General features: G+C 33.5%; 1 protein-coding gene across 1 annotated transcript; it reads left to right on the forward strand.

The window, feature by feature from the left end:
- The first annotated feature begins 44 nt into the window (after nt 1–44).
- LOC127809772 (uncharacterized) lies at nt 45–25,565 on the forward strand. The gene is made up of 4 exons (XM_052348836.1): nt 45–181; nt 278–494; nt 735–888; nt 25,319–25,565. The coding sequence occupies exons 2-4, from the start codon at nt 398–400 to the stop codon at nt 25,461–25,463; spliced, it is 396 nt and encodes a 131-aa protein (XP_052204796.1). The 5' UTR covers nt 45–181; nt 278–397; the 3' UTR covers nt 25,464–25,565.

Genomic DNA, 25,565 nt, shown 5'->3' on the forward strand with positions numbered 1-25,565 from the left:
GCAATGGAGGCTCCGATTTCTTCAGACTCTGGGCGCTGTGCAAAATTTGGTGCTCGTCTTTCATCGCTCAATTTCAATTTATCGCGATATTTTTATTATCGAAATATCGCGATAAATTAGTTTCGGTAAGGCTGTCGGTAAAGGCGTCTGGCTAAGTAGCAAAACTCAAATTTATTCGCAAGTAAGTTCCCCTCTTCTCTCTCTCTCTCTCTCTCTCTCTAACGGTTGAAAATCCTCTCGATCTCCTCTCGATCCCAATTTGTTCAAATTGACGTAGACAATAATGAGCTTCAACTCCACTCGCTCTGCCAACTTTGGGTAACGGCAACAATAAGAAGAAGATGAAGGCTATTCAGATCGAAGCGACCCTTCGAGTAACGGCAACAATAAGAAGAAGATGAAGGCTACTCAGAAAACCCTAGGCATGGCTTGGGGTTCCAATTCTCGTTCTTCCTCCCGCTCCTCCTTTCGCAATTCGCCGTTCTCCGATTTCGGCACGTCTCTCTCTCTCTCTCTGTACTTTGATTGCTTTTGTTGATGATTTTCGCATGCTGGTATAGTCAAATTAGTCACATATCCGAGTACAGACGGAATAAGTAGGATCAAATTTAGGAAAATAAATAAATAATTGAATTAGGAAATTAATAATTTCTGTTGCAAATTTACGAATAGTTCAAAAGTGTCCCGCTGTATTTGATGGTTTTTTGGTTTTGAAAGTTGAATTCTGGTTCCAGATGCAAGCGAAGCTTCAATTCGCTGTATTCAAACCCTTCGAGTAACAGCAACAATAAGAAGAACTCAGAAAACCCTAGGCATGGCTTGGGGTCCCAAATCTCATTCTTCCTCCCGCTCCTCCTTTTGCAATTCGCCTTTCTCCGATTTCGGCAGGTCCTCTCTCTCTCTGTGTGTGTTTGTGTGTGTGTGTACTTTGATTGCTTTTGTTGATGGTTTTCGCATGCTGGTATAGCCAAATTAGGCATATATCGAGTACCGACTGGAATAACTAGAAAAAATTTAGGAAAATAAATAAATAATTGAATTAGATAATAAATAGTTTCTGTTGTAAATTTATGAGTAGTTCAAAAGTTTCCCACTGTATTTCAAAGTTTTTGGTTTCGAAAGTTGAATTCTGAAACTTACCAATGCCAAAATAGAAGAGCGTAATATGTGTACACCATGTAAAATTGTATATTTTTACTTGTGTGATATTTTTACTTGAGAGGAAGAAGATTTTACTTTGAATAGTGTGTTGTCTCAAGGATTCTGCATTCTGGTTGCAACAAGCTCTATGGTTGTGACCAATTTCACTTTGTCATCTTAGTTATTACCATGACCCTTGAACATTGATTTTATGCAAATGTTTGGACTAGCACCATCCTTACTTTATAAGTTTTTGTGGCATGTTAATTTTGTTATGCGTTCTGTTTTGTTATTTTCTTAAACCTGGCAAAATTGATGGAATGAGCATTTTGGACTGAGGTAATGCTGCACTTTTTTTCATTTTTGGTTCCCTATTTTTTACATATATGTAATTTGCCTTTTGGTTCTGTAGGATGGGATTTCAATTATGAATTCTTATTTTGTATTGTATTATGCAATTACAAAGGTTTTTCGCTAGTTGAGGTATGTAATTCACTTTTTTTCCTCGGGTTTGATTTGCACACCTTTTTTTTTTTTTGGTGAGAAGGTAATGCAAGGACCTTGTTAATCTTGTACCGTGGAGCTTAATTACATTAGAGATTGCATTTCTTCAAGACTTTAATCTCTTAGTATCACCTCTTGCATTTATTAAATTTTAATTTTTTTGTTGGTTTTTTGTTTGTATATTGAATGCTGTGTTATGGAATTTGTTTTCTCCACATATATGCATGTTTATTTTCTATCTATCTATGGTGTGATAATCATGGTTTTTGACACTCTTGCTCTTCCTCGTTCCCTACATTTCATCTTCGTCTTTCTCATCATTATCTTCCTGCTACTCCACGTAATAATTGGTCACTGCTTAACAAAGTTTGAACATAAGTCAGTCGAAACTTATGGAATAAGAAATATTATTCATCCTCTTTTTGTTTGCTTTTTGATCCTTAATTCTATTGAAAGTTGGTGACCTTTGTACGTTACTTGACCATTCTTGGTGGATTACAGTTACAAAGTTGACACTGTAAATTTTTTGGTATTCCATAACCACATAGGAATTTTTAATGTACATTTTCTGCATCTAGTTTTCAATCCAAACCTATCCCCAAGTTCACCATGAAAACCTCTACATTACCCTTGTGTTGCATGGGTACATCCCTTTGTGTTTGGGTTGTGTATAAAAACGTTTTAGATAAAATAACACAGTGTAGCTAATATTGGGCACTTACATCAACTGTGGCCCAGTTTTAGTTGACCATAGTTATCCAGAATGCTTGCTAAATTATCTGCTATCTTCAATCGACTGTGGCTTCATCTCCAGTAAACTGAAGTCTTCCAGTAGCCTATTTCCTAGTGTTTTACATGGTTCCTTCCACTTTAATTTATTAACTTTGCCAAAGTTAATAATCAATCACAAAAAATGCAATTTCACTTCTATTACAATATTCTCTATAACACCATGTAATATGGGGTATTACACTTCCAGCTCCCAAACCCACATCATTGCAACACCTTAGATTTTCCTAATACATGCTAAGTTAAGAAAAAGTTGAAAAGCTAAAATAATTATGATTACCCTGCTCCCTCCACTCACTCTCTCTCTCTTACCCATTTTATATGTCTTCTTTTACAGGTTGTATAACACTAAAAAATGATTTCTTAAATGACCAAATTGGCATCTAAATGGTCTCTTACACATCCAACACTTGGTAAAGTTTTCCACCTAAATCACCCATGCACTCTAATTGCTTTTGTCCCCCTGCTTTGATCACCCAAATCTCAATAGAAATTCATACCAGCTATCATTTTTGAACCTTTACATTCTTAGTTATTAACATGCTAAAAATTGGTATAAAGATCCATTCAAAGATTGAGCACGCGTTGAGGATTTTTTGTCTTTGAGAGGGGCCTAAGTATGGCCTAATATTCAATTTGCTAAATCCAAACCAAAATACACAAATCTTGGTATATCCAGATCTCCTTATTTCAAACTACTAGCATACTGGGAATTTGCATCGTAATTCATTAGGGTCTAAAAAATCAGCTTATTGTCAAACACTAAAACACTATCAACTAGTAGAGAATGGATCTCATAGTATGTCCACTTTCATAAGCTCAATCAGTGCCCACTCTTGATTGGGCAATAGTTGATCCTCTATATAGTCTATTTTCTACAATTTACCTTATCGTACAGTTTTACTTGGCTGTCAGCTCCTCTTAGGCTTATTCGATCCTAAATTCTACTTTCCACTAAATAGACAATCGTATTTGCATTCTGTTTTCACGATTGACCTTATAGTAAAATTCTAGTTTGATGTCAGCTCCTTTTGGCTTTAGTCATTCATAAACTCAACTTCTCACATGGCTGTTAGCCCATGTTCGTTTTACCTCATCTCTACTAGTTCATACAAACATTTCATAATATCATGCAAGGCCAACCACCAAAGTCACTAACATTTACCTTCACATGACATGACAAAACTTAGCATAGCCCAAATCCATGTCTTTGCTACGAAGCTAAAAAGGACTCTCTTACTTGAGTGTGATGCATAATTCCTAGTTATCTTACCTCTTAGATCATCTTAAATTTGAATTTCAAGTGGTTGTGAACCGAACTCTTTTAGTGCGGGATTATACATCCCAAGGGTCTAAAGTTCATTTGTCACTATTGACAATTTGGTTTTTCTCAGCACTATTGTCGATAGTTTGGGTTGTGGGCTTTGGTTCCTTTGCTTTCCCAACAAACATTCAAGAAATGGTAGGGAGGATTCAACTACTAAGTAGGTTATGCATCTAGTTCTAGCGAGTTTTCTTTCATTTGTAGACAATTTGCTCAAGTTGGTTATTGACTGCTGATTGTTTTGGTCTCATGATCGATCATTATGCTCCAACTCTTGATTTTTTCTGTTCTTTACATTTTGATTGTAAACTGTTGACCCATGTCCATCTTTCAATGGTTTAGTTGATTTTTTTGCAACTACTAAGACTTGGTATTGCTAAGGTATGACATCTAACTCCCCATTCCTTTCATTAATTTGCATCCTCAAATTTATCCTTCCAACATCTTACTAATACTAGGTACACCAAGAGAGACAACCTTTAAGCACCAAATACCAATCAAGAGGGATTCTACAATTGTTTTTCTTAGGAGCAATCAACCAACAACCATTTTGTAATTGCATGCATCATTCTTTCAAAAGAGACAATATAAGTTTTCAATATATACACATGCAACTTGACTTGGCTCATCATCAACTACACCTTATCCTAATGAAGTTTGGGTGGTGGAACAACATTCGTAATGTCAATTGAGCTCTAAAATTCACGTTGACAATTTCTTTTTATCTAGTAACATCCTTTTATTTAGTAAAATCCTTTTATTTAGTATTATAGATTCTAAAAATAGTTGCATTGCCTTCCTTGTATAAGTTATATTTAATATATTACTAGAACTAATATACTTTCATGCTCCTTAGCCAAAATGATAATAGAAAAAAATTGATTGTTTGTCCATATAAGTATTTCCTGCATCATTGCATGCCACCTAGAATACTAACAATTTGCACACATTCGTCTATTAATATGAAAAAAAGTTCTGAAAAATAGGTGTGGGTTAAGGTTGGTGAAAAAATAAATTGTTATGAAAGTGAATTTTGTGGTTTTTAAACATTTTAATTACATCAATTATTTAATATTGTTGTTGGATCATCTCTATCCGCCGTGTAATATGTGTAAACCCTGGCTTTTTGAAACTTATTATTTGTGGAGAATTTTGAATTTGAGTGTTTTGGTTTATCACTGCCAATTTCTTTTTATCTCGACGCTTCAATTTATCTAGTATTGTCCATCATCTCTCTTGGACTTGTGTAAATCATCATTTTCTGAAACACAATATCAGTGGGGGAATTCTGAACCTGAATGTGGGGTTTATCTTTTGTCAATTATTTTTTGTATAGTTTCCTCAGTTTATTTATTTAGTATTATTCATTTTAAAAATAGTTGCACTGACTTCCTCTGTAAATTATTTAAAATATTATTAGGCAACATTCCTTTCATTTTCCTTGGCCACTGTAATAATAGATATAAATTGGTAGTTGTCCATAACTAATTCATGTATCATTGCATTCCACCTGGAATGCTAATTTGCACATATTTTTCTATTAATAAGAAAAAAAGTGCTGAAAAACAGGTGTAGATTGAAGTTGGAGAAAAAATAAATTATTAAGAAAGTGAATTTTGTGGTTTATCAATAATCTAATTGCATCAATTATTTAAAGTATTATTGTTAGATCATTCTCTCACTTGTAATATGTGTAAACTGTGGCTTTTTGACACTTATTGTTTGTGGAAAATTCTGTATTCGAATGTTGTGGTTTATCATTGTCTATTTTTTTTTAGCTAATCACTTTATTTTATCTAGTATTGTTCTTGGATCATATCTCTTGGTCTTGTGTAAATCATCACTTTTTAAAAATTACTCTCTGTTTGGTAATCCTGAACCTGAAAGTTGTGGTTAAGTTATATTTAAAATATTACTAGAACTAATATCCTTTCATGCTCCTTGGCCAAAATGATAATTGAAAAAATTTGATTGTTTATGCATATAACTAATTCGACCTAGAATGCTAACTTTCACAAATTCTTTTATTCATATGAAAAAAATTGCTGAAAAACACGAGTGGATTAAAGTTTGTGAAAAAATAAATTGTTATGAAAGTGAATTTTGTGGTTTTTAATGAATTTAATTACAAGAATTATATAGTATTGTTGTGGATCATCTCTCTTTGCCCTATAATATGTGTAAAGCATGGTTTTTTAAACTTAATGTTTGTGTAGATTTCTGAATTTTGAATCTTGTGGTTTATCATTGCCTATTTCTTTATAGCTAATAACTTCAATTTATCTTGTATTTGTTTTGGATCAGCTCTGTTGGTCGTGCGTAAATCATCACTTTCTGAAATTTAATGTCTGTTGGGGAATCTTGAACTTGAATGTTGTGGTTTATCGTTGTCAATTTTTTTTATCTAGTTACATCCATTAATTTAGTATTTTTCATTCTAAAACTGGTTGCATTGCCTTCCCTGCATAAGTTATATTTAAAATTTTATTAAAATTGATTGTTGATCCATAATTAATTCCTGCATCATTTAATTCCACTTGAAAAGCTAATTTGCACACATTCTTTTGTTAATATGAAAAAAAAGTTCTGAAAAACAGACGTGGATTAAATTTGGTGAAAAAATAAATTGTTGCGAAAGTGAATTTTCGTTTTATCAACAATCTAATTACATCAATTATTTAGTATTGTTGTTGGATCATCTATGCCTACCCTATAATATGCGTAAACCGTTGTTTTTTGGTACTAGATGTTTGTGGAGAATTCTAAATTCGAATGTTTTGGTTTTTCTCTGCTTATATCTTTTTAGCTAATCACTTTAATTTACTTAATATTGTTCTCGGATCAAATCTCTTGGTCTTCTGTAAATCATCACTTTTTGAAACTTAATGTTTTAGCTTTTCAATGACAATTTCTATTTATCTAGTTACATCCTTTTATTTAGGTTTATTCATCCTAAAAATTATTGCATTGCGTTTCCTCCTTAAGTTATATTCAAAATATTACTGGAACCACATGCTCCTTGGCCGAAGTAATAATAGATAAAAATTGATTGTTGGTCCATAACACTAATTTTTGCATCATTGCATTCCACCTAGAATGCTAATTTGCACACATTATTCTCTTAGTATGAAAAGAAGTGCTGAAAAATTAGTTTGGATTAAAGTTGATGAAAAAATAAATTGTAGTAAAGTGAATTTTGTGGTTTATCAACAATCTGATTGCATCAATTATTTAGTATTGTTGTTGGATCATCTCTCTTTGCCCTGTAAAATGTGTAAACTACGACTTTTTGAAACTTATTGTCTATGGTGAATTTTGAATTTGAGTGTTCCGCTTTATTACTGCCACTTTCTTTTTAGCTCATCGTTTCAATTTATCTAGTATTGTTGTTGGATCATCTCTGTTGGTCTTGCATAAATCATCACTTTCTGAAACTTAATGTCTGTGGGAGAATTCTGAACTCGAATGTTGTGGTTTATCATTATCAATTTCTTTCTATTGAGTTACATTCGTTTATTTTGTGTTATTCATTCTAAAAATGTTTGCATTGCCATCCCTGCGTAAGTTATATGTAAAATATTATTAGAACACAATTCTTTCATTCTCTTTGACCAAAATAATATCAGATAAAAATTAATTGTTGATCCATAACTAATTCCTACATCATTGCGTTCCACTTGGAATGCTAATTTGCACACAATCTTCTATTAATATGAAAAACGTTTTGGAAAACAGGCGTGGATTAAAATTGGAGAAAAACTAAATTGTTATAAAAGTGATTTTTATGGTTTATCAACAATCTAATTATATTAATTATTTAGTGTTGTTGTTGGATCATCTCTCTCTGCCTTGCAATATTTGTAAACCATGGCTTTTTGAGACTTAATATTTGAAAAGAATTTTGAATTCAAATGTTGTCATTTATCACTGTCTATTTCTTTTTAGCTAATACACTTCATTTTATCTAGTATTGTTCTTGGATCACATCTTTTGGTCTTGTGTAAATCATCTCTTTGCTCCTTGACCAAAATGATAAACGAAAAAAATTGATTGCTGGTCCATAAAAAACTAATTCCTACATTCCACTTAGAATGCCAATTTTCACACATTCATTGATTAGTATAAAAAAAATTGCTAGATGACTGGCGTGGATTAAAGTTGGTGAAAAAAAATAAATTGTTATGAAAGGAAATTTTGTGATTTATCAACAATCTAGTTACATAAATTTTAGTATTGTTGTTGGATCACCTCTCTGCTATGTAATATGTGTAAACTGTGGCCTTTTGAGACGTAATGTTTGTGGAGAATTCTGAATTCGATTATTGTGGTTTATCATAGCCTATTTCACTTCAATATATCTAGTATTGTTCTTGGATCACATCTCTTGGTCTTGTGTAAATCATTAATTTCAGAACCTTAATATCTGCTCGGTAATCCTAAACTTGAATGTTGTGGATTATCAATGTCAATTTCTATTTATCAAGTTACATCCATTTATTTAGTATTATTCATTTTAAAAATGGTTGCATTGTCTTCTCTGCTTAAGTTATATTAAAAATGTTACCAGAACTAATATCTCCTCAGCCAAAATGATAATAGAAAAAACTTGATTGTTTGTCCATATAACTAATTACTGTATCATTGCATTCCATCTAGAATCCTAATATTCACACATTCTTCTATTAATATGAAAAAAATGCTGAAAAACAAGTGTGAATTAAAGTTGGTGAAAATATAACTTGTTATGAAAGTGAATTTTGTGGTTTTTAAACAATTTAATTACATCAATTGTTTAGTTTTGTTGTTGGATTATCTCTCTTTGCCCTGAAAAACAGGTGTGGTCCTTTTAAAATTTAATGTTTGTGGAGATTTCTGAATTTTTAATATTGTGGTTTATCACTGTCTATTTCTTTATAGTTAATAACTTCAATTTATTTAGTATTGTTCTTGGATCAGCTCTGTTGGTCTTGTGTAAATCATTACGTTATGAAACTTAATGTTTGCTGGGGAATCTTGAACATGAATGTTGTGGGTTATCATTGTCAATTTTCTTTATCTAGTTATATCCATTTATTTAGTATTATTTATTTTAAAAGTGGTTGCATTGTCTTCCCTTCACAAGTTATATTTAAAATATTATAAGAACAGTATCCTTTCATACTCCTTGACCAAAATGATAATAGATTTAAATTGATTGCTGGTCCATATGTAGTCTTGCATCATTGAATTCCACCTAGAAATCTATTTTGCACACATTATTCTATTAATATGACAAAGTTATGAAAAACAGGTCTGGATTAAAGTTGGCAAAAAAATAAATTGTTGTGAAAGTGACTTTTGTGCCCTTTACTATCGGCAAACCATGGTTTCTTGAGGCTTGATGTTTGTGGTGAATTCTAAATTCGAATGTTTTGGTTCGTCACTGATTGTTTTTTTTAGCTAATCTCTTCAATTTATCTAATATTTGTTATCAGACCAAACCTCTTCGTCTTTTGTAAATCATCACTTCAATTTATCTAATATTTGTTGGGGGAGTCCTAAACCTGATTGTTGTGGCTTTTCAATGACAATTTCTATTTATCTAATTACATCCATTTATTTAGTTTTTTTTCATCATAAAAATGGTTGCATTTCCTTCCCTAATTAAGTTATTTTTAAAATATAATTAGAACCACAATACTTTCAGGATCACTGGCCAAAGTAATAACAGAATAAAATTGATTGTTGGTCCATAGGATTAATTCTTGCATCATTGCATTCAACCTAAAATTCTTGCATTCCACCTTGAAATTGATTGTTGGTCCATAGGACTAATTCTTGCATCATTGCATTCCACCTTGAATGCTAGTTTGCAGACATTTTTCTATTAATATGAAAAAAAGTGCTGAAAAATAGGGTGTGAGTTAATGTTGGTGAAAAAATAAATTGTTATGAAAGTGAATTTTATGGCTTTTAAACAATTTAATTACATAAATTATTTAGTATTGTTGTTGGATCATCTCTCTCTGCCCTGTAACTTAGTGTTTGGGTAGATTTCTGAATTTTGAATCTTGTGGTTTATCATTGCTTGCTTATATTTCTTTATAGTTAATAACTTCAATTTATCTTATATTTGTTTTGGATCAGCTCTATTGGTCTTGTGTAAATCATCACTTTCTGAAACTTAATGTCTATTGGGGAATTTTGAACTTAAATGTTGTGGTATAACATTGTCAATTTCTTTTTATCTAATTACATCTATTTATTTAGTATTATTCATTCTAAAATTGGTTACATTGCCTTCCCTGCATAAGTTATATTTAAAATATTATTAAAGTTGATTGTTGGTCCATAACTAATTTGTACATCATTGAATTCCACTTGGAAAGCTAATTTGCACACATTCTTCTGTTAATATGAAAAAGAACTTCTGAAAAATAGGTGTGGATTAAATTTGGTGAAAAAATAAATTGTTGCGAAAATGAATTTTTGTTTTATCAACAATCTAATTACATCAATTGATTGTTGGTCCATAACACTAATTTGTGCATCATTGCATTCCACCTAGAATGCTAATTTGCACACATTATTCTCTTAGTATGAAAAGAAGTGCTGAAAAATTAGTGTGGATTAAAGTTGGTAAAACATAAATTGTAGTAAAGTGAATTTTGTGGTTTATCAACAATCTAATTCTATCAATTATTTAGTATTAGTTGGATCATCTTTCTTTGCCCTGTAATATGTGTAAACTATGACTTTTTGAAACTTATTGTCTGTGATGAATTTTTAATTTGAGTGTTCCGGTTTGTTACTGCCAATTTCTTTTTAGCTCGTTGTTTCAATTTATTTAGTATTGTTGTTGGATCATCTCTCTTGGTCTTGTGTAATTCATCACTTTCTGAAACTTAATGTCTGTGGGGGAATTTTGAACTTGAATGTTGTGGTTTAGCATTGTCAATTTCTTTCTATTGAGTTACATCCATTTATTTTGTGTTATTCATTCTAAAAATGGTTGCATTGCCATCCTTGCGTAAGTTATATGTAAAATATGGATTAGTCCTGCATCCAATTTTTCTTTTATAAAGTGTCAATCTATCTCATTGTGTGTTGTCCTGTCATGCTGAATAGGATTGTGTGCAATACTTAGAGCAGATTTGTTATCACAAGATAACCTAGTTGCTCTCTAAACTTTTATCTTCAAATCTAGGATAATTTTGAGCCATAACAACTCACGTATTCCAATATCCCTTGATTCTGATTTTGCACTTGATTTAGCCACGATACTTTGCTTCTTACTCCTTCAAGACACTAGATTCCCACCTAAGAATACACAATACCCTGTGATTGATCTTCTATCAGTGATAGATTCTGCATAATTAGCATCAGTAAAGCTTTTAACATCTAATTCCCTTCCTCTTCTAAACAATAGACCCCTATTTGGATTAGTCTTGAGATAGCGCAGTATTTTCCTTACAGCTTGCATGTGCTCCTCAGTTGGGTTATGCATGAATTGGCTCACAAGACTAACAACAAAGGTAATATCAGGTCTAGTATGAGAAAAGTATATCAATCGACCCACTAACCTTTGATATCTCCCTTTGTCAATTGGTTGACTATTAGGATTTTGCTATAGTTTTTCATTAGGTTCCACTGGGACACTAGAATCCTTGCCTCCAGTAAGCACTGTTTCAGCAACTAGATCCAAAATATATTTACGTTGAGATAGGAATATACCATCCTTAGAGTAGGCCACTTCAATGCCCAAGAAATATTCGAGGATTCCAAGATCCTTGATTTCAAACTCTTTTGCTAGATTCCCTTTTAGCAGCATTTGTTCCTCCTCATCATCTCCAGTCATGATTATGTCATCCACATATACTAGCAAGCTTGTAATTTTTCCATCCTTTGAGTGTTTCATGAAGAGTGTATGATCACCCCGGCTTTGACTGTATCTCATAGTCTTCATGGCTTTAGAGAACCTGCCAAACCAGGCCCTTGGGGACTGTTTGAGCTCATAAGAGGGCTTTCTTGAGCCTGCATACTTTTTCTTTTTCTTTTTCTTCTTCCATGAAAACTTCCTCTTCTAGGTCTCCATGCAAAAAAACGTTCTTAACATCAACTTGTTGCAATGTCCATCCAAAAAATGCTGCCAAAGAGATTAGAATTTTCACTGTTGCCATCTTTGCCACTAGAGTAAATGTTTCAAAATAGTCTATGCCATAGGATTGGGTACATCCTTTGGCTACTAATCTGGCCTTGTACCTTTCCAATGTTTCATTAGCCTTGTATTTTACATTGAATGCCCATTTGCAGCCTACTGGCAAAACCCCTCTTGGCTGTGACACAATTTCCCAAGTTTGATTTTTCTTTAAGGTTCTTATCTCTTCCATCATGGTTTGCTTCCAATTCTGATCTCTTAGGGCCTCTTCTACTGAGTTAGGAATGACAATTGAATCCAAAGATGCTAGGAATCCTTTGTGTTTTTGGGACAGCCGGTGGTAGGACAAGAAATTAGTTAAGGGATGCTGGGTACAATTTCTGACCCCCTTCTTAACAACAAGAAGATCCAAATCATCATAACTTGGGTTAGAAGGATTAGAATAGTCTGAAACAGAAAGTTGGGAGTCATTTTTTGCGATAGAAGGTTGTATAAATTCCTTACCTTGACTAGGATCAGATGGTGGTGCTTGCTGTGGATCCAGAATAGGTTGTCTTCTTTTGGAAATATAGGGAGATCCCTTGAAATGACCTGGAGGCTGTTGGCTAGATTGCAAGTTGTGAGATTCAGGAACAATCTGCTCACTACTGCTGTTTGGCTAAGATGAGAGAGGCCTGGAATTGGATGGAGGACAAGAAGAGACTTGAGAGTTAGGAAGTTGTACTTGAGGGATATCAGTCAGTTGAAAAATATCCCCAACTGCCTAGTCACCATCCAAATACTCCCCCTGGCAACCAGTTTGAGGTGAAGGAAAAAAAGGTTGGGATTCAGCAAATGTAACATCCTTGGAAATATAAAATTTCTTTGTAGTTGAATGATAGCATTTGTACCCCTTTTGGGTAGGAGAATAGCCTAGGAAAACACACTTTAGGGCCCTAGGATCACGTTTGTCTCTATTTTGCTTGGGAATATGAACAAAAGAAACACACCCAAAGACAAAGACCTTTAATGGAAGAGGAGAATTCTGACTTGAATCTGGGTAATGAGTAGATAGGAGCTGAAATGGGGTTTGATGGTTTAGGATTTTTGGGTCTTCCGTTCCGCCACTCTATTTTGTTGTAGAGTGTGGACACAAGAAGACTCATGAACTATCCCTTCTTGTTGGTAGAATTGGTGCAAATGATTATTAACATAATCCTTTGTATTATCAGTTCAAAATTTTTGAATTGAGCAATTGAATTGAGTGGAAATTAGCTTACAGAAATATGGCAAAATGGTGCTAATTGCAGCCTTATCTTTAAATAAGAAACCCCAAGTCATTCAAGTACAATCATCAATAAATGAAATAAACCGTCGGGTCCCCGAACAATTTGGTGTTTTAGAGGGTCCCCAAAGATTGGAATGAACCAAAGAGAAAGGTTTAGATGACCTCTTATTACTAGGTGGATAGGACACTCAGTGATGCTTGGAAATAACACATACATCACACTGAAATTCACTAAGATCTAGGGACTGAAACAAGGAAGCAAACATGGTTTTAGAAGAGGAAACAGAAGGTGGCCAAGCCTGTAATGCTGCAGTCAAACATGTGCAGTGGGATTAGATGTAAATTGAGAGAATCCAACAGCCTTAAAAGATCGATTTCCAGCCGAAGGATAGCCTCCATTTTTCTCCAAAAAAATATGGCCCATGCTGTTCCCTTACTGCACCAATCGTCTTCCTGGTCTTCAAGGCCTGAAATTCACACACATTAGGAGAGAAATTGGCGTGGCAGTTTAGATCAATATTAAGCCGATGGATAGACACAAGATTGGTGGATAGGTTTGGCACATGTAGGACCTTTTTAAGGGTAATATTTGGGCTGAGGATAACTATTCCTTGACCTTTAATGGAACCAATGGTAATCTGTTTAGAGGTTACAATGTGCTCATAAGTGTCAAAAACCAATGGATCAGGGATCATATAGTCAGTGGCTCCTGAATCTAGGATTCAAATGTCATTCTTATCAGTTTTAGAGGCATTAAGAGAGACCGAATGTAAACAATTACCTTGTTGGGTGAAAACATAGTTTCCATCGTTGATGGTCTTAAATAAAGCCTTAAGTTTGTTAATTTCCTCACTATCAAGTTGAGCAAGATTAGTACCTGGGGCTGATTCTGCCTTACTAGTTGTCCCTCATTCCTCGTGCTCCTTGGCTGATATGTAGGCCTGCTTTTGTGCTTCCATATTTTTAAAACCTCCCATCTTCTTTAACACAACCTCCTTGCCATGAAGTTTGAAGCAAAGATCCCGGGTAGGGTTGTTGCAGAAACTACACCAAAGCCCTTCATGATTTTTGGTCTCTGTTTTTCCCATAGTTCTGAAAGGCGCGAGGCGCAGCGAGGCGCAAAAGGTCCTGGAGCCTGAGGCGCGAGGCGCACGAGGCGAGGCGCGCCTTTGCGAAGCGAGGCGCACCTTTTAGGAAAAAAACTCAAAATCTTGTAAAATCATAAATAACTATCAAATTATCAATAATAACACATTCATATCATTCATGATTCATTAGCTTCAACTTGAAGAGCTCAAGAGCAGATGAGAAGAGGCGAGGAAGAGAGGAGAAGACCGTGGCGTGGGCAGACTCAGTAGAGGAGAATAGAAGAAAGGGTGCGGCTGGAGACTGGAGAGGAAGATCGAGCAAGCAGCGAGCTGGAGAGGAGAGGAAGAGAGGAGGCAGGCGTGGCAGAGAGGAAGAGGAGGATCGGGCTGGGGCTGGAGAGAAAGAGAGGAGGGGGTCGCAGCTGGAGAGGAGAGGAAGAAGAAGATCGGGCGAGGGCGAGCTGGAGAGAAGAGGAAGAGAGGAGGCAGGCGCGGTCGCGCGGCTAGGGCTAGAGAGGAAGAGGAAGAATGGAAGATCAGGCGAGGGCGAGCGAGCAGCGAGGGCCAGCGAGCAGCGAGTTGGGAGGAGAGGCAAGCACGGTAGATGCTATAGTCGGGAGGAGTGAGGAGCGAGCAGCGAGCTGGAGAGGAGAGGCAAGCGCGGCTGGATGCAGTCGGGAGGAGAGGCAAGCGCGATTGGGCTGCAAGATTTAAGTAGAAAACCTCAGTTTCATGAGGCACGCCTAGGCGCGCCTCACGCCCCAGCGCCTAGGCGCGCAAGGCGAGGGCCTCGCCAAAACCGCCTCGCCTTGGCCAAGGCGAGGCGCCAAACTGGCGCCTTAAGGTGCCTCGCGCCTAGGCGCGCCTTTGATAACTATGGTTTTTCCCATTCTGAATCTTGCCCCATCCTTTTTTGCAGCGACTGTGGCTAATCCTTTTGTTCCAATGTCATTAAACATGACTCCCCTTCGATTTTCTTCACTCCTTACCATAGCAAAAACTTCATTCAAGGAGGGTAGCTTCTCCCTACCAAAAATCTGAATCCTCACTTGATCAAACTCAGCATTTAATTCAGCTAGAAATTCCACAATCCCAATAATCCGGCTAAGAGTGGCAACATTAGTACTGCATACCATCTTGATCTCTTGATATTGATCTAGCTCCAATCAAAGCCGATTCTTCTTGTTAAAATACTCGGTAACAATTAGAGATGCTTGTCGAGTACCATTAATCTTTGTTTTGATATCAAAGATTACCGAAGCATCCTGTACCTTGGAATAGGTCTGCCTACTAGTGTCCCAAATAGCCTTAGAAGAATATAAAAATATATAGTTTTTACTGACCTCAGGTTGCATGGTATTCCACAGCCATGACATGATGAGTGAGTCCTCGATATCCCTTGTTGGAAAAGCTGGATCAATAGTCTTTGGAGGTGAAGCAGTGAGGTGTCCTAGCTTCCCTCGTCCTTTGAGGAAGGTTCGAACAAGCTGTTCTTATTGGAGGTAATTTTTACCATCAAATCTATAGGAAACATGCATTCCAAGCAGTTCTTCACTGCCAGATCCGGAGCCAGTGCTGGCACTTCCATTTGTACCAGTAATCAAATTTGGTTCCGACTCACCTGTGGTTAGGCAGGGATTAACCTTTGAGATCTCTGACATCCTTAGTAATGAAGGAACCTAGAGAAGACAATAAAGGCCTAGGAGAGGAAACAAAGAACAAGAGAAAAGAGTGCAATGAAGGCACGGTCAGGATCTAATAGCAGAATGAAGGTTCTAATACCATGTTGAAAACTGTAAAGAACAACAAGAACACGACTTGGATGGGGAAATTTCGGAAGAAACTTGTACTTCCATATATTTTCATTGAATACTCTATGAGGAGTTTAAATAAACAAAGGTTCCTAGAATCTAGGAATTTAAAATACAAACAAAATTATTTAAAATACAAATACAATAGCAGATTTAAGATATAACCAATCTCCTAAATTTTAGAGGTAGATAAGATCCTATCTCCTCCTAGAATTTAGGGAAGCTGGAGCTTTATCTTAATCATAAATTGGGGCATTATCATGACCATGATATCACTGTATTTCAACACAATTACATCAATTTTAGTATTGTTGTTGGATTATCTCTCTTTGCTATGTAATATGTGTAAATTGTGACCATTTGAAACGTAATGTTTGTGGAGAATTCTGAACTTGAATGTTGCAATTTATCACTACTTATTTCTTTTTAGCTAATCACTGCAATTTATCTAGCATTGTTTTTGGATCATCTCTCTTGGTCTTTTTTATTCATCACCTTTTGAAACATAATGTCGGTGGGAAAATTCTGAACCTGAATGTTATGATTTATCAATGTTAAATTTTTGTATCTAGTTACTTCTATTTATTTAGTATTATTCGTTATAAAAATGGTTGCATTGCCTTCCCTATATAAGTTATATTTAAAGTATTCCTAGAACCACAATCCTTTCATGCTCTTTGGCCAAAATAGTAATAGATAAAAAATTGATTCTTGGTCCATATAACTAATTCTTGTATTATTGTATTTCACCTACAATAATACAAGTGAATTTTGTGGTTTATTAACAATCTAATTACATCAATTATTTAGTATTGCTATCGCTGCCCTGTATTATGTGTATTCTATGGCTTTTTGAAGCTTAATATCTGTTGGGAATTCTTAATTTAAATGTTGTGGTTTAACACTGCCTATTTCCTTTTTTCTTTTTGCTAATCACTTCAAGTTATCTAGTATTATTCTTAGATCATCTCTCTCGGTCTTGTGTAAATCATCACTTTCTTAAGCTTAATGTCCTTGGCAGAATTCTGAACTTGAATGTTGTGATTTATCAGTGTCAATTTCTTTTTATCTAGTTACATCTTATTTATTTAGCATTATTCAATCTAAAAATGTTTGCATTGCCTTCCTTTCATGTTCATTTGCCAGAGTCATAGGAGATAAAAAATTGATTGTGGGTCCATATAATTATTTGCTGCATTATTGCCTTTCACTTAGATCACTAATTTGCACAAATTCTTCTATTAATATGAGAAGAAGTGCGTAAAAATTGGTGTGGATTAAAGTTGGTGAAAAAAAATTATTATGAAAGTGAATTTTGTGGTTTATTAACAATCTAATTAATTCAATTGTTTAGTATTGTTGTTGGATCATCCCTCTCAGCCCTGGAATGTGTGTAAACCATTGCCTTTTTGAAACTCAATGTCAGAGGAGAATTCTGAATTTGAAAGTTACGGTTTATCACTATCTATTTCTTATTAGCTAATCACTTGAATTTATCTAGCATTATTCATGCATCACTCTCTTGGCCTTGTGTAAATCATCACTTTTTGAAGATTTATGTCCATGGGGAATTTTGAACCTGAATGTTATGATTTATCAATGTCAATTTCCTTTTAATGTAGTTACATCCATTTATTTAGTATTATTCATTCTAAAAATGGTTGCATTGCTTTTCCTGCGTAAGTTATATTTAAAATATTAGTAGAACCACAATCATTTCATACTCCTTGGCCAAATTAATAATAGATAAAAATTGATTGTTGGTCTATGTAAGTAATTCCGCCATCATTACATTCCACCTTTAATGCTAATTTGCCCATTTTATTCTATTAATATGAAAAAAAGGTGCTGAAAAACAAGTGTGGATTAAAGTTGGTGAAAAAATAAATTGTTATAAAAATGAGTTTTTTGTTTTATTAGCAATTTAATTACATCAGTTATTTAGTATTGTTGTTGGATCATCTCTATCTGCCCTGTAATATGTGTAAACCATGACTTTTTGAAACGTAATGTTCGTGGAAATTTTTGAATTTTGAATGTTGTGATTTATCATTGCCTATTTCTTTTTTGCAAATAATACCAATTTTTCTGGTATTATTCTTGGATCAGCTTTATTGGGCTTATGTAAATCATCACTTTCTGAAATTTAATGTTCCTTGGGGAATACACTTGAACGTTGTTGTTTATTAATGTCAATTTTTTTTTTATTTAGTTACTTTCATTTATTTAGTATTATTCTTTCTAAAAATGGTTGCATTGCCTTCCCAGCGTAAGTTATATTTAAAATATTTTTAGAACACAATCCTTTCATGCTCCATGGCCAAAATAGTAAAAGATAAAAATTGATTGTTGGTCCATAACTAATTCCTGCATCATTGCATTCCACTTGGAATGTTAATTTGCACACATTTTTCTATTAATAAGAAAAAAGTGCTGAAAACAGGTGTAAATTAAAGTTAAAGAAAAAATAAATCGTTATGAAAGTGAATTTTGTGATTTATTAACAATCTAATTCCATAAATTATTTATTATTGTTGTTAGATCATATATCTCTCCCCTGTAATATGTGTAAACCTTGCCGTTTTGAGACTTAATGTTTGTGAAAAATTCTAAATTTGAATGCTATGGTTTATCATTGCATATTTCTTTTTAGCTAATCACTTCATTTTATCTAGTATTGTTCTTGAATCACATCTCTTGGCCTTGTTAAATCATCACTTTTTGAAATTTAATGTCCATTCACTAATCGTGAACCTGAATGTTATGGTTTATCAATGTCAATTTCTATTTATCTAGTTACATCCATTTCTTTAGAATTTTCATTCTAAAAATGGTTACATTGCTTTCAGTGCTTAAGTTATATTTAGAATATTACTAGAACCAATATCCTTTCATGCTCCTCGGCCAAAATGGTAATAGAAAAAATTTCATTGTTTATCCATATAACTAATTCCTGCATCATTGCATTCCCCCTAGAATGCTAATTTTCACACATTCTTCTATTAATATGAAAAAAATGCTGAAAAACAGGTGTGGATTAAAGTTGGTGAAAGAAATAAATTTTTATGAAAGTAAATTTTGTGGTTTGTTAACAATCCAATTACATCAATTTTAGTATTGTTGTTAGATCATCTATCTTTGCCGTGTAATATGTGCAAACCGTCGCCTTTTGAAACTTAATGTTTGTGGAGAATTTTGAACTTGAATTTTGTGGTTTATCACTGCCTATTTCTTTTTAATTAGTCACTTCAATTTATCTAGCCTTGTTGTTGGATCATCTCTTCTGTTCTTGTATAAATCATCACTTTCTGAAACTTAATGTCTATGGCAAAATTCTGAACCAAAATGTTGTGACTTATTAATGTCGTTTTCTTAGACAGTTACATCCATTTATTTAGTATTTCTTTGTTATAAAAATGGTTGTGTTGCCTTCTTTACATAAGTTATATTTAAAATATTACTAGAACCGCAATCCTTTCATGCTCTTTGGCCAAATTAATAATAGATAAAAATTGATTGTTGGTTTATAACTAATTCCTATATCATTGCATTCCACCTGGAATGCTATTTTGCACACATTTTTCAATTAATAAGGACGAAAGTGCAGAAAAATAGGTGTGGATTAAAGTTGAAAAAATAAATTGCTATGGTTGGAAGATATCGAGATCCACAAGTTGTCATTACAGATATGGTGGATTCTTTCCAACTGTTAAGATGTGATTATGTTTCTTAAATCATTGTTGTATATATAGTTTCCTTGTATGTTATGTAGAATATTTCTTTTTCCTTTCTTAAGACTTTTCTATAAGTGTATTCTCTTCTCTATTAATAGGGCATGTAATCTATGGATTAATATATGATTTTAGATTGAGAATTTCTCCTGCTTGGTTTCATTGATTTCCACAATGAAATAGAATTTTGTGGTTTATCAACAATCTAATTACATTAATTATTTAGTATTGTTGTTGGATCATCTCTCTTTGCCTTTTAATATGTGTAAACTGTGGCTTTTTTAGACTTAATGTTTGTGGGCAATTCTTAATTCGAACTTGTGGTTTATCATTGCCTATTTCTTTTTAGGTACTCACTTCAATTTATCTAGTATTGTTCTTGGATCACCTGTCTTGGTCTTGCGTAAATAATCACTTAAACATAATGTCCGTTCGGTAATCTTGATCCTGAATGTTGTAGTTTATTAATGTCAATTTCTATTTATCTAGTTACATCTAATTATTTAGTTTTATTCATTCTAAAAATGGTTGCATTGTCTTCCTGCTTACGTTATATTTAATATTTTACTAGAACCAATATGCTTTCATGGTCCTCGGCCAAAATGATAATAGAAAAAATTTGATTGTTTGTCCCTATAAGTAATTCCTGCATCATTGCATTCCACCTTGAATTCTAATTTTCTCAATCTTCTATTAATATTAAAAAAAAATGTTGAAAAACCGGTATGGATTAAAATTGATGAAAGAAATAAATTGTTGTGAAAGTGAATTTTGTGGTTTGTCAATAATCTAATTATATCAATTTTAGTATTGTTGTCCAATCTCCTTTGGCGTTGTGATATGTGTAAATCGTCACTTTTTGAAACTTAATGTTTTGGGGAATTCTAAACTTGAATGTTGCGGTTTATCAGTAATCTTGAACCTGAATGTTGTTTATCAATGTCAATTTCTATTTATCTAGTTATATCCAATTATTTAGTTTTATTCATTTGAAAAATGATTGCATTGACTTCCTTGTGTATGTTATATTTAATATAGTTTTAGAACGGAATCCTTTGATTCTCTTTGGCCAAAATAATAATAGATAAAAATTGATTGTTGGTCCATAATTAATTTCTGTATCATTGCATTTCACCTAAATTGCTAATTTGCACACATTTTTCTATTAATAATAAAAAAGGTGCTGAGAAATAGGTGTAGATTAAAGTCAGATAAAAAAAAAATTGTTATGAAAGTAAATTTTATAGTTTATCAACAATCTAATTGCATCAATTATTTAGTATTGTTTTTGAATCATCTTTCTCTACCTTGTAATATGTGTAAACCGTGGCTTTTTGAGACTTAATGCTTGTGGACAATTCTTAATTCAAACGTTGTGGTTTATTAAAGGCTTTTTCTTTTTAGTTAATCACTTCAATTTATCCAGTATTGTTCTTGGATGACATCCCTTGATCTTGTGTAAATCATCAATTCCAGAACCTTAAAGTCCGTTCGGTTATCGTGAACCAAAATGTTGTGAATTATCAATTTCTATTTCTATTTATCAAGTTACATGCATTAATTTAGTATTATTAATTCTAAAAATGGTTGCATTGCCTTCCTTGCTTAAATTATTTTTAAAATATTTCTAGAACCAAAATCTGCTCGGCCAAAATGATAATATAAAAAAATTGATTGTTTGTTTGTATAACTAATCCCTGTATCATTGCATTCCCTCTAGAATGCTAATTTTCACACAATTTTCTATTAATATAAAAAAATGCTGAAAAACAGATGTGGATTGAAGTTGGTGAAAATATAACTTGTTATGAAACTAAATTTTGTGGTTTTGAAAAAATTAATTTCATCAATTATTTTGCATTATTGTTGTTGGTCTTTTCTAAATTTAATGTTTGTGGAGATATCTGAATTTTTAATATTATGATTTATCACTACCTATATCTTTATAGCTAATAACTTCAATTTATCTAGTATTGTTCTTGGATCAGCTCTATTGGTCTTGTGTAAATCATCATGTTCTCAAACTTAATGTCTGTTGGGAATCTTGAACTTGAATGTTGTGTGTTATCATTGTCAATTTTTTTTTATCTAGTTATATCCATTTATTTAGTATTATTTATTCTAAAACTAGTTGCATTGTCTTTCCTACTAAGTTATATTTAAAATATTATTAGAACACTATCCTCTCATGCTCCTTGTCCAAAATAATAATAGATTAAAATTGATTATTGGTCCAGAACTAATTCCTACATCATTGAATTCCAACCAGAAAGTTAATTTGCACACATTATAAAATTAGTATGACAAAAAGTTTGTAAAAACAGGTTTGGATTATATTTGGCAAAAAAATAAATTGTTGTGAAAGTGACTTTTGTGGCCTTTACTATTGGTAAACCATGGCTTCTTGAGACTTGTTGTTTGTGGTGAATTCTAAATTCGAATGTTTTGGTTTGTCGTTGCCTATTTCTTTTTAGCTAATCACTTTAATTTATCTGGTATTGTTCTCAAATCAAATCTCTTGGTCTTTCGTAAATCATTAGTTTTTGAAACTTAATGTCCATTAAGGAGTCCTAAACTTGATTGTTCGCCTATTCAAACAATCAAAGTAATTACAATTCACTCAGCTATATCAACTGTAATCTCGTGATAGTGTTGTTGGCAGTGTTTTAAAATGCGCTAAGCGCTAGTCGGGCATCAAACTAGGGCCTAGCGCCTAGGACGCCTAGGCGGGGCCTAGGCAGACTACTTTTTTTTTTTTAAAGTTTTTGATCTAATTTCATGTTATTTTTAGATAAATCAAAGTTAAACACAAATGAAACTTATATATATATGTTTATATATATATAAAATAAACAATATATTTATATATATGTATATATATAAACAGTGCCTAGGCGTTGTTTTGTGCTTTGACCGCCTGGGCCGCCTTCGGGCCCGATGCCTAGGATGTCGACTTGCATGTATTCATATCGGCAATGGTTCGCCTAATGCCTAGGCGGTTGCTTAGGCCGCGTTTTAGAACACTAGTTGTTGGCAACTATAGTGACAATATTCTCTTGTCATGATCCTAGGGTTTGCTTAGGGTCTTAATAGGAAATTGGAAGAATTTAAGAGAATTAGAACAAAAAGTAAGGTGGGGAAATCAGAAGAAGTGAGGGAGATGTCAGAAGAATAGGGGAAGATATTTAGATAGAACAATAAAAGAGGGAGAGATTACAGATAAATCAGAGGTAGATCGAGTGAGAATTGATGAGAGAGATAGAATAAATTCTATTGATCATTCAACTATACGTCGTTCTCTACCTATTCTACCCTACTTATATGCTACAAGCCTACAACAACAAAGTACAATCACTACAACAACAAAGTATAACAACAATGCACGACCTACAACAACACATATAATACATAATTACTATTATATCCTTGGGGATCTTGGGGTCTTGACAATTCCCCTCTCTTTGTGTAAATCACTTTTTGCCTACTTTTGTTTTGGCAATGGAACATGAATTGTAGTGGCTAGTCATTGTAAGTTCTTTAGGGACAATAAATAAAAATTGATTCTTGGTGGATATAACTAATTCCTAAATCATTGCATTCCACGTAGAATGGTAATCTGCACACATTCCTCTATTAATATGAAAACAAGTGCTGGAAAACAGGTGTGGATTGAAGTTGGTGAAAAAATAAATTATTATGAATGTGAATTTTGTAGGTTATCCAATTACGTCAATTATTTAGTGTTATTGTTGGATCATCTCTTTGCCTAGTAATATCTGTAAACCATGGCTTTTTGAAACTTTATATTTGTGGAGAATTCTAAATTTGAATGTTGTGGTTTATAATTTTCGATTTTTTTTTAGTTAAGCACTTCAATTTATCCAGTATTGTTCTTGGATGACATCTCTTGGTCTTGTGTAAATCATCAATTTCAGAACCATAATATTCGTTTGGTAATCCTGAATCTTAATGTTGTGGATTATCAATGTCAATTTCTATTTGTCAAGTTATATCAATTTATTTAGTATTATTCATTCTAAAAATAGTTGCATTGCCTTCCCTGCTTAAGTTATATTTAAAATGTTACTGGAATCACAATTCTTTCATGCTTCTTGGCCAAAATAATAATAGATAAAAATTGATTATTAATCCTTAAAACTAATTCCTGCACATTACATTCCCCCCTAGAATGTTCATTTGTACACATTCTTCTATTAATATGAAAACAAACTACTGAAATACAAGTGTGGATTAAGGTTTGTGAAAAAATGAATGGTTATGATTGTGAATTTTGCGTTTTTTCAGCAATTTATTTTCTTCAATTATATGGTATTTTAGCTGTTTTTTGCGATGTCTACACGGTGCACATGGATGTAGAAAATCACTAATCAAGTTGGGGGGGTTAAACGGTTTGATTGCAAACCATAGCCTTTGTCTATTCGACATACACTTTTTCTTTTTCCTGTGCCCTCTGTGTACAGTTTTCTCAGTCAAGTAGAAGCACTGGTTACCCTTGGTCAGGTGTTGTGCCTGCTATTACCTACAGCTTTTTCCATCTAAGGTCGAGGAAAACCTGCTTTCTTACCTGTTAGAAGAAATAAAGGAGGAGCCTGTCATCCCGCTTATTGATGGTCTGTTTGGCAGCAAATATAGTGTCATAGAAACATATGATGTGGTAGAAGAAAAAGGTAATGAATTATTACGTTAATTACTGTCACCAGACAACTCAAACATGGAGGTCAGTGATTCCAGAAACCTTAAGGTTTGGTTTATATTTTCACTTAACCTTAGTGGAGAGGGTGACCATTCCCATGGTGAGTCTAACTCTAGTAGTTCACTAAAATTTTCTGTGATATATGAAATTGCAAGTGTAATTTGATTGGTAGAAGGTATACAATTTTTTTTACGCTTGCTGCATATATTGTAAGAGGCTATACCTTGAGATTGCTTACAAGTAAATGTTCCCTTTTAGTCTCTTCTAATTGATGCCTAATGTTCTTGTGTGTGTGTGCATGGAAGTGAACCTAATTTGAGCAGGAGGTCCTAAGGAATGATTTTTATGTCTCTCCAATATTTCTAAATGCAAGCCATTGTATAATGCTTCCTGTTTAATTTTACTTTCACCGTCTTGTCTCTACCAGAGGTTCAAAGTTTTTCCTCCATTTTACAAACAACTTGACCAAACTAGAAAATTGATCAGGTCACTGTTGTCTTGTCTGCAGTTACATTAAAATTTACAATGTAGATAATCATGTCCACCAATCTCATCTTTGGGTTGATACATATTCAGGGAAGCACCCATCTTCTACTACATGACAGCAAAAGAAAATTAGAAAGTGGAAAACAATAGATGTTCATTGATTAGTAAAGCTTGCTTTCTGGTTTTCTGTTACTAGTTTCACGCCAGCTGCATTTGTTTGAAACAAATTCTTGATGCATGAACTTTATTTGTTATTTGATTTGATCTTTACTTATCCAAAAAGTAAATAGAAGGAGTGGATGCATTTATTACAATATATTGTGTTAGGGAGCCCTGTAACACGTTGGGCATCTTTGGCTTTTGGTGCTGGAGTGGGTATTGGGTCAGCATACACAGTGCTCATACAAGTTTGATGGATCTCCTGCAAAGCTATCCACCCCTACAATTTCAGATACTCCAGCTTCTCTGGTAAGTTTCTTCTCTGCTTTATGACTTGCTCGAGTGATGTATGTTTTGTCACTTTCCTTTCATTTTTAGTTTTTTGTTGCTCACTCAATAGAACTTTTCCATTTCA

Source organism: Diospyros lotus, chromosome 9 (assembly GCF_014633365.1).
Source record: "Diospyros lotus cultivar Yz01 chromosome 9, ASM1463336v1, whole genome shotgun sequence".
NCBI lineage: Eukaryota > Viridiplantae > Streptophyta > Magnoliopsida > Ericales > Ebenaceae > Diospyros > Diospyros lotus.

Bases quoted from the DNA above. Each gene is read 5' to 3' on its own strand.
- LOC127809772 (XM_052348836.1), top strand. From the start codon at position 398: ATGAAGGCTACTCAGAAAACCCTAGGCATGGCTTGGGGTTCCAATTCT. The intron at 495-734 runs GCACGTCTCTCT...TTCTGGTTCCAG, and splicing joins TTCGCCGTTCTCCGATTTCG to ATGCAAGCGAAGCTTCAATT. The intron at 889-25,318 runs GTCCTCTCTCTC...ATATTGTGTTAG, and splicing joins CCTTTCTCCGATTTCGGCAG to GGAGCCCTGTAACACGTTGG.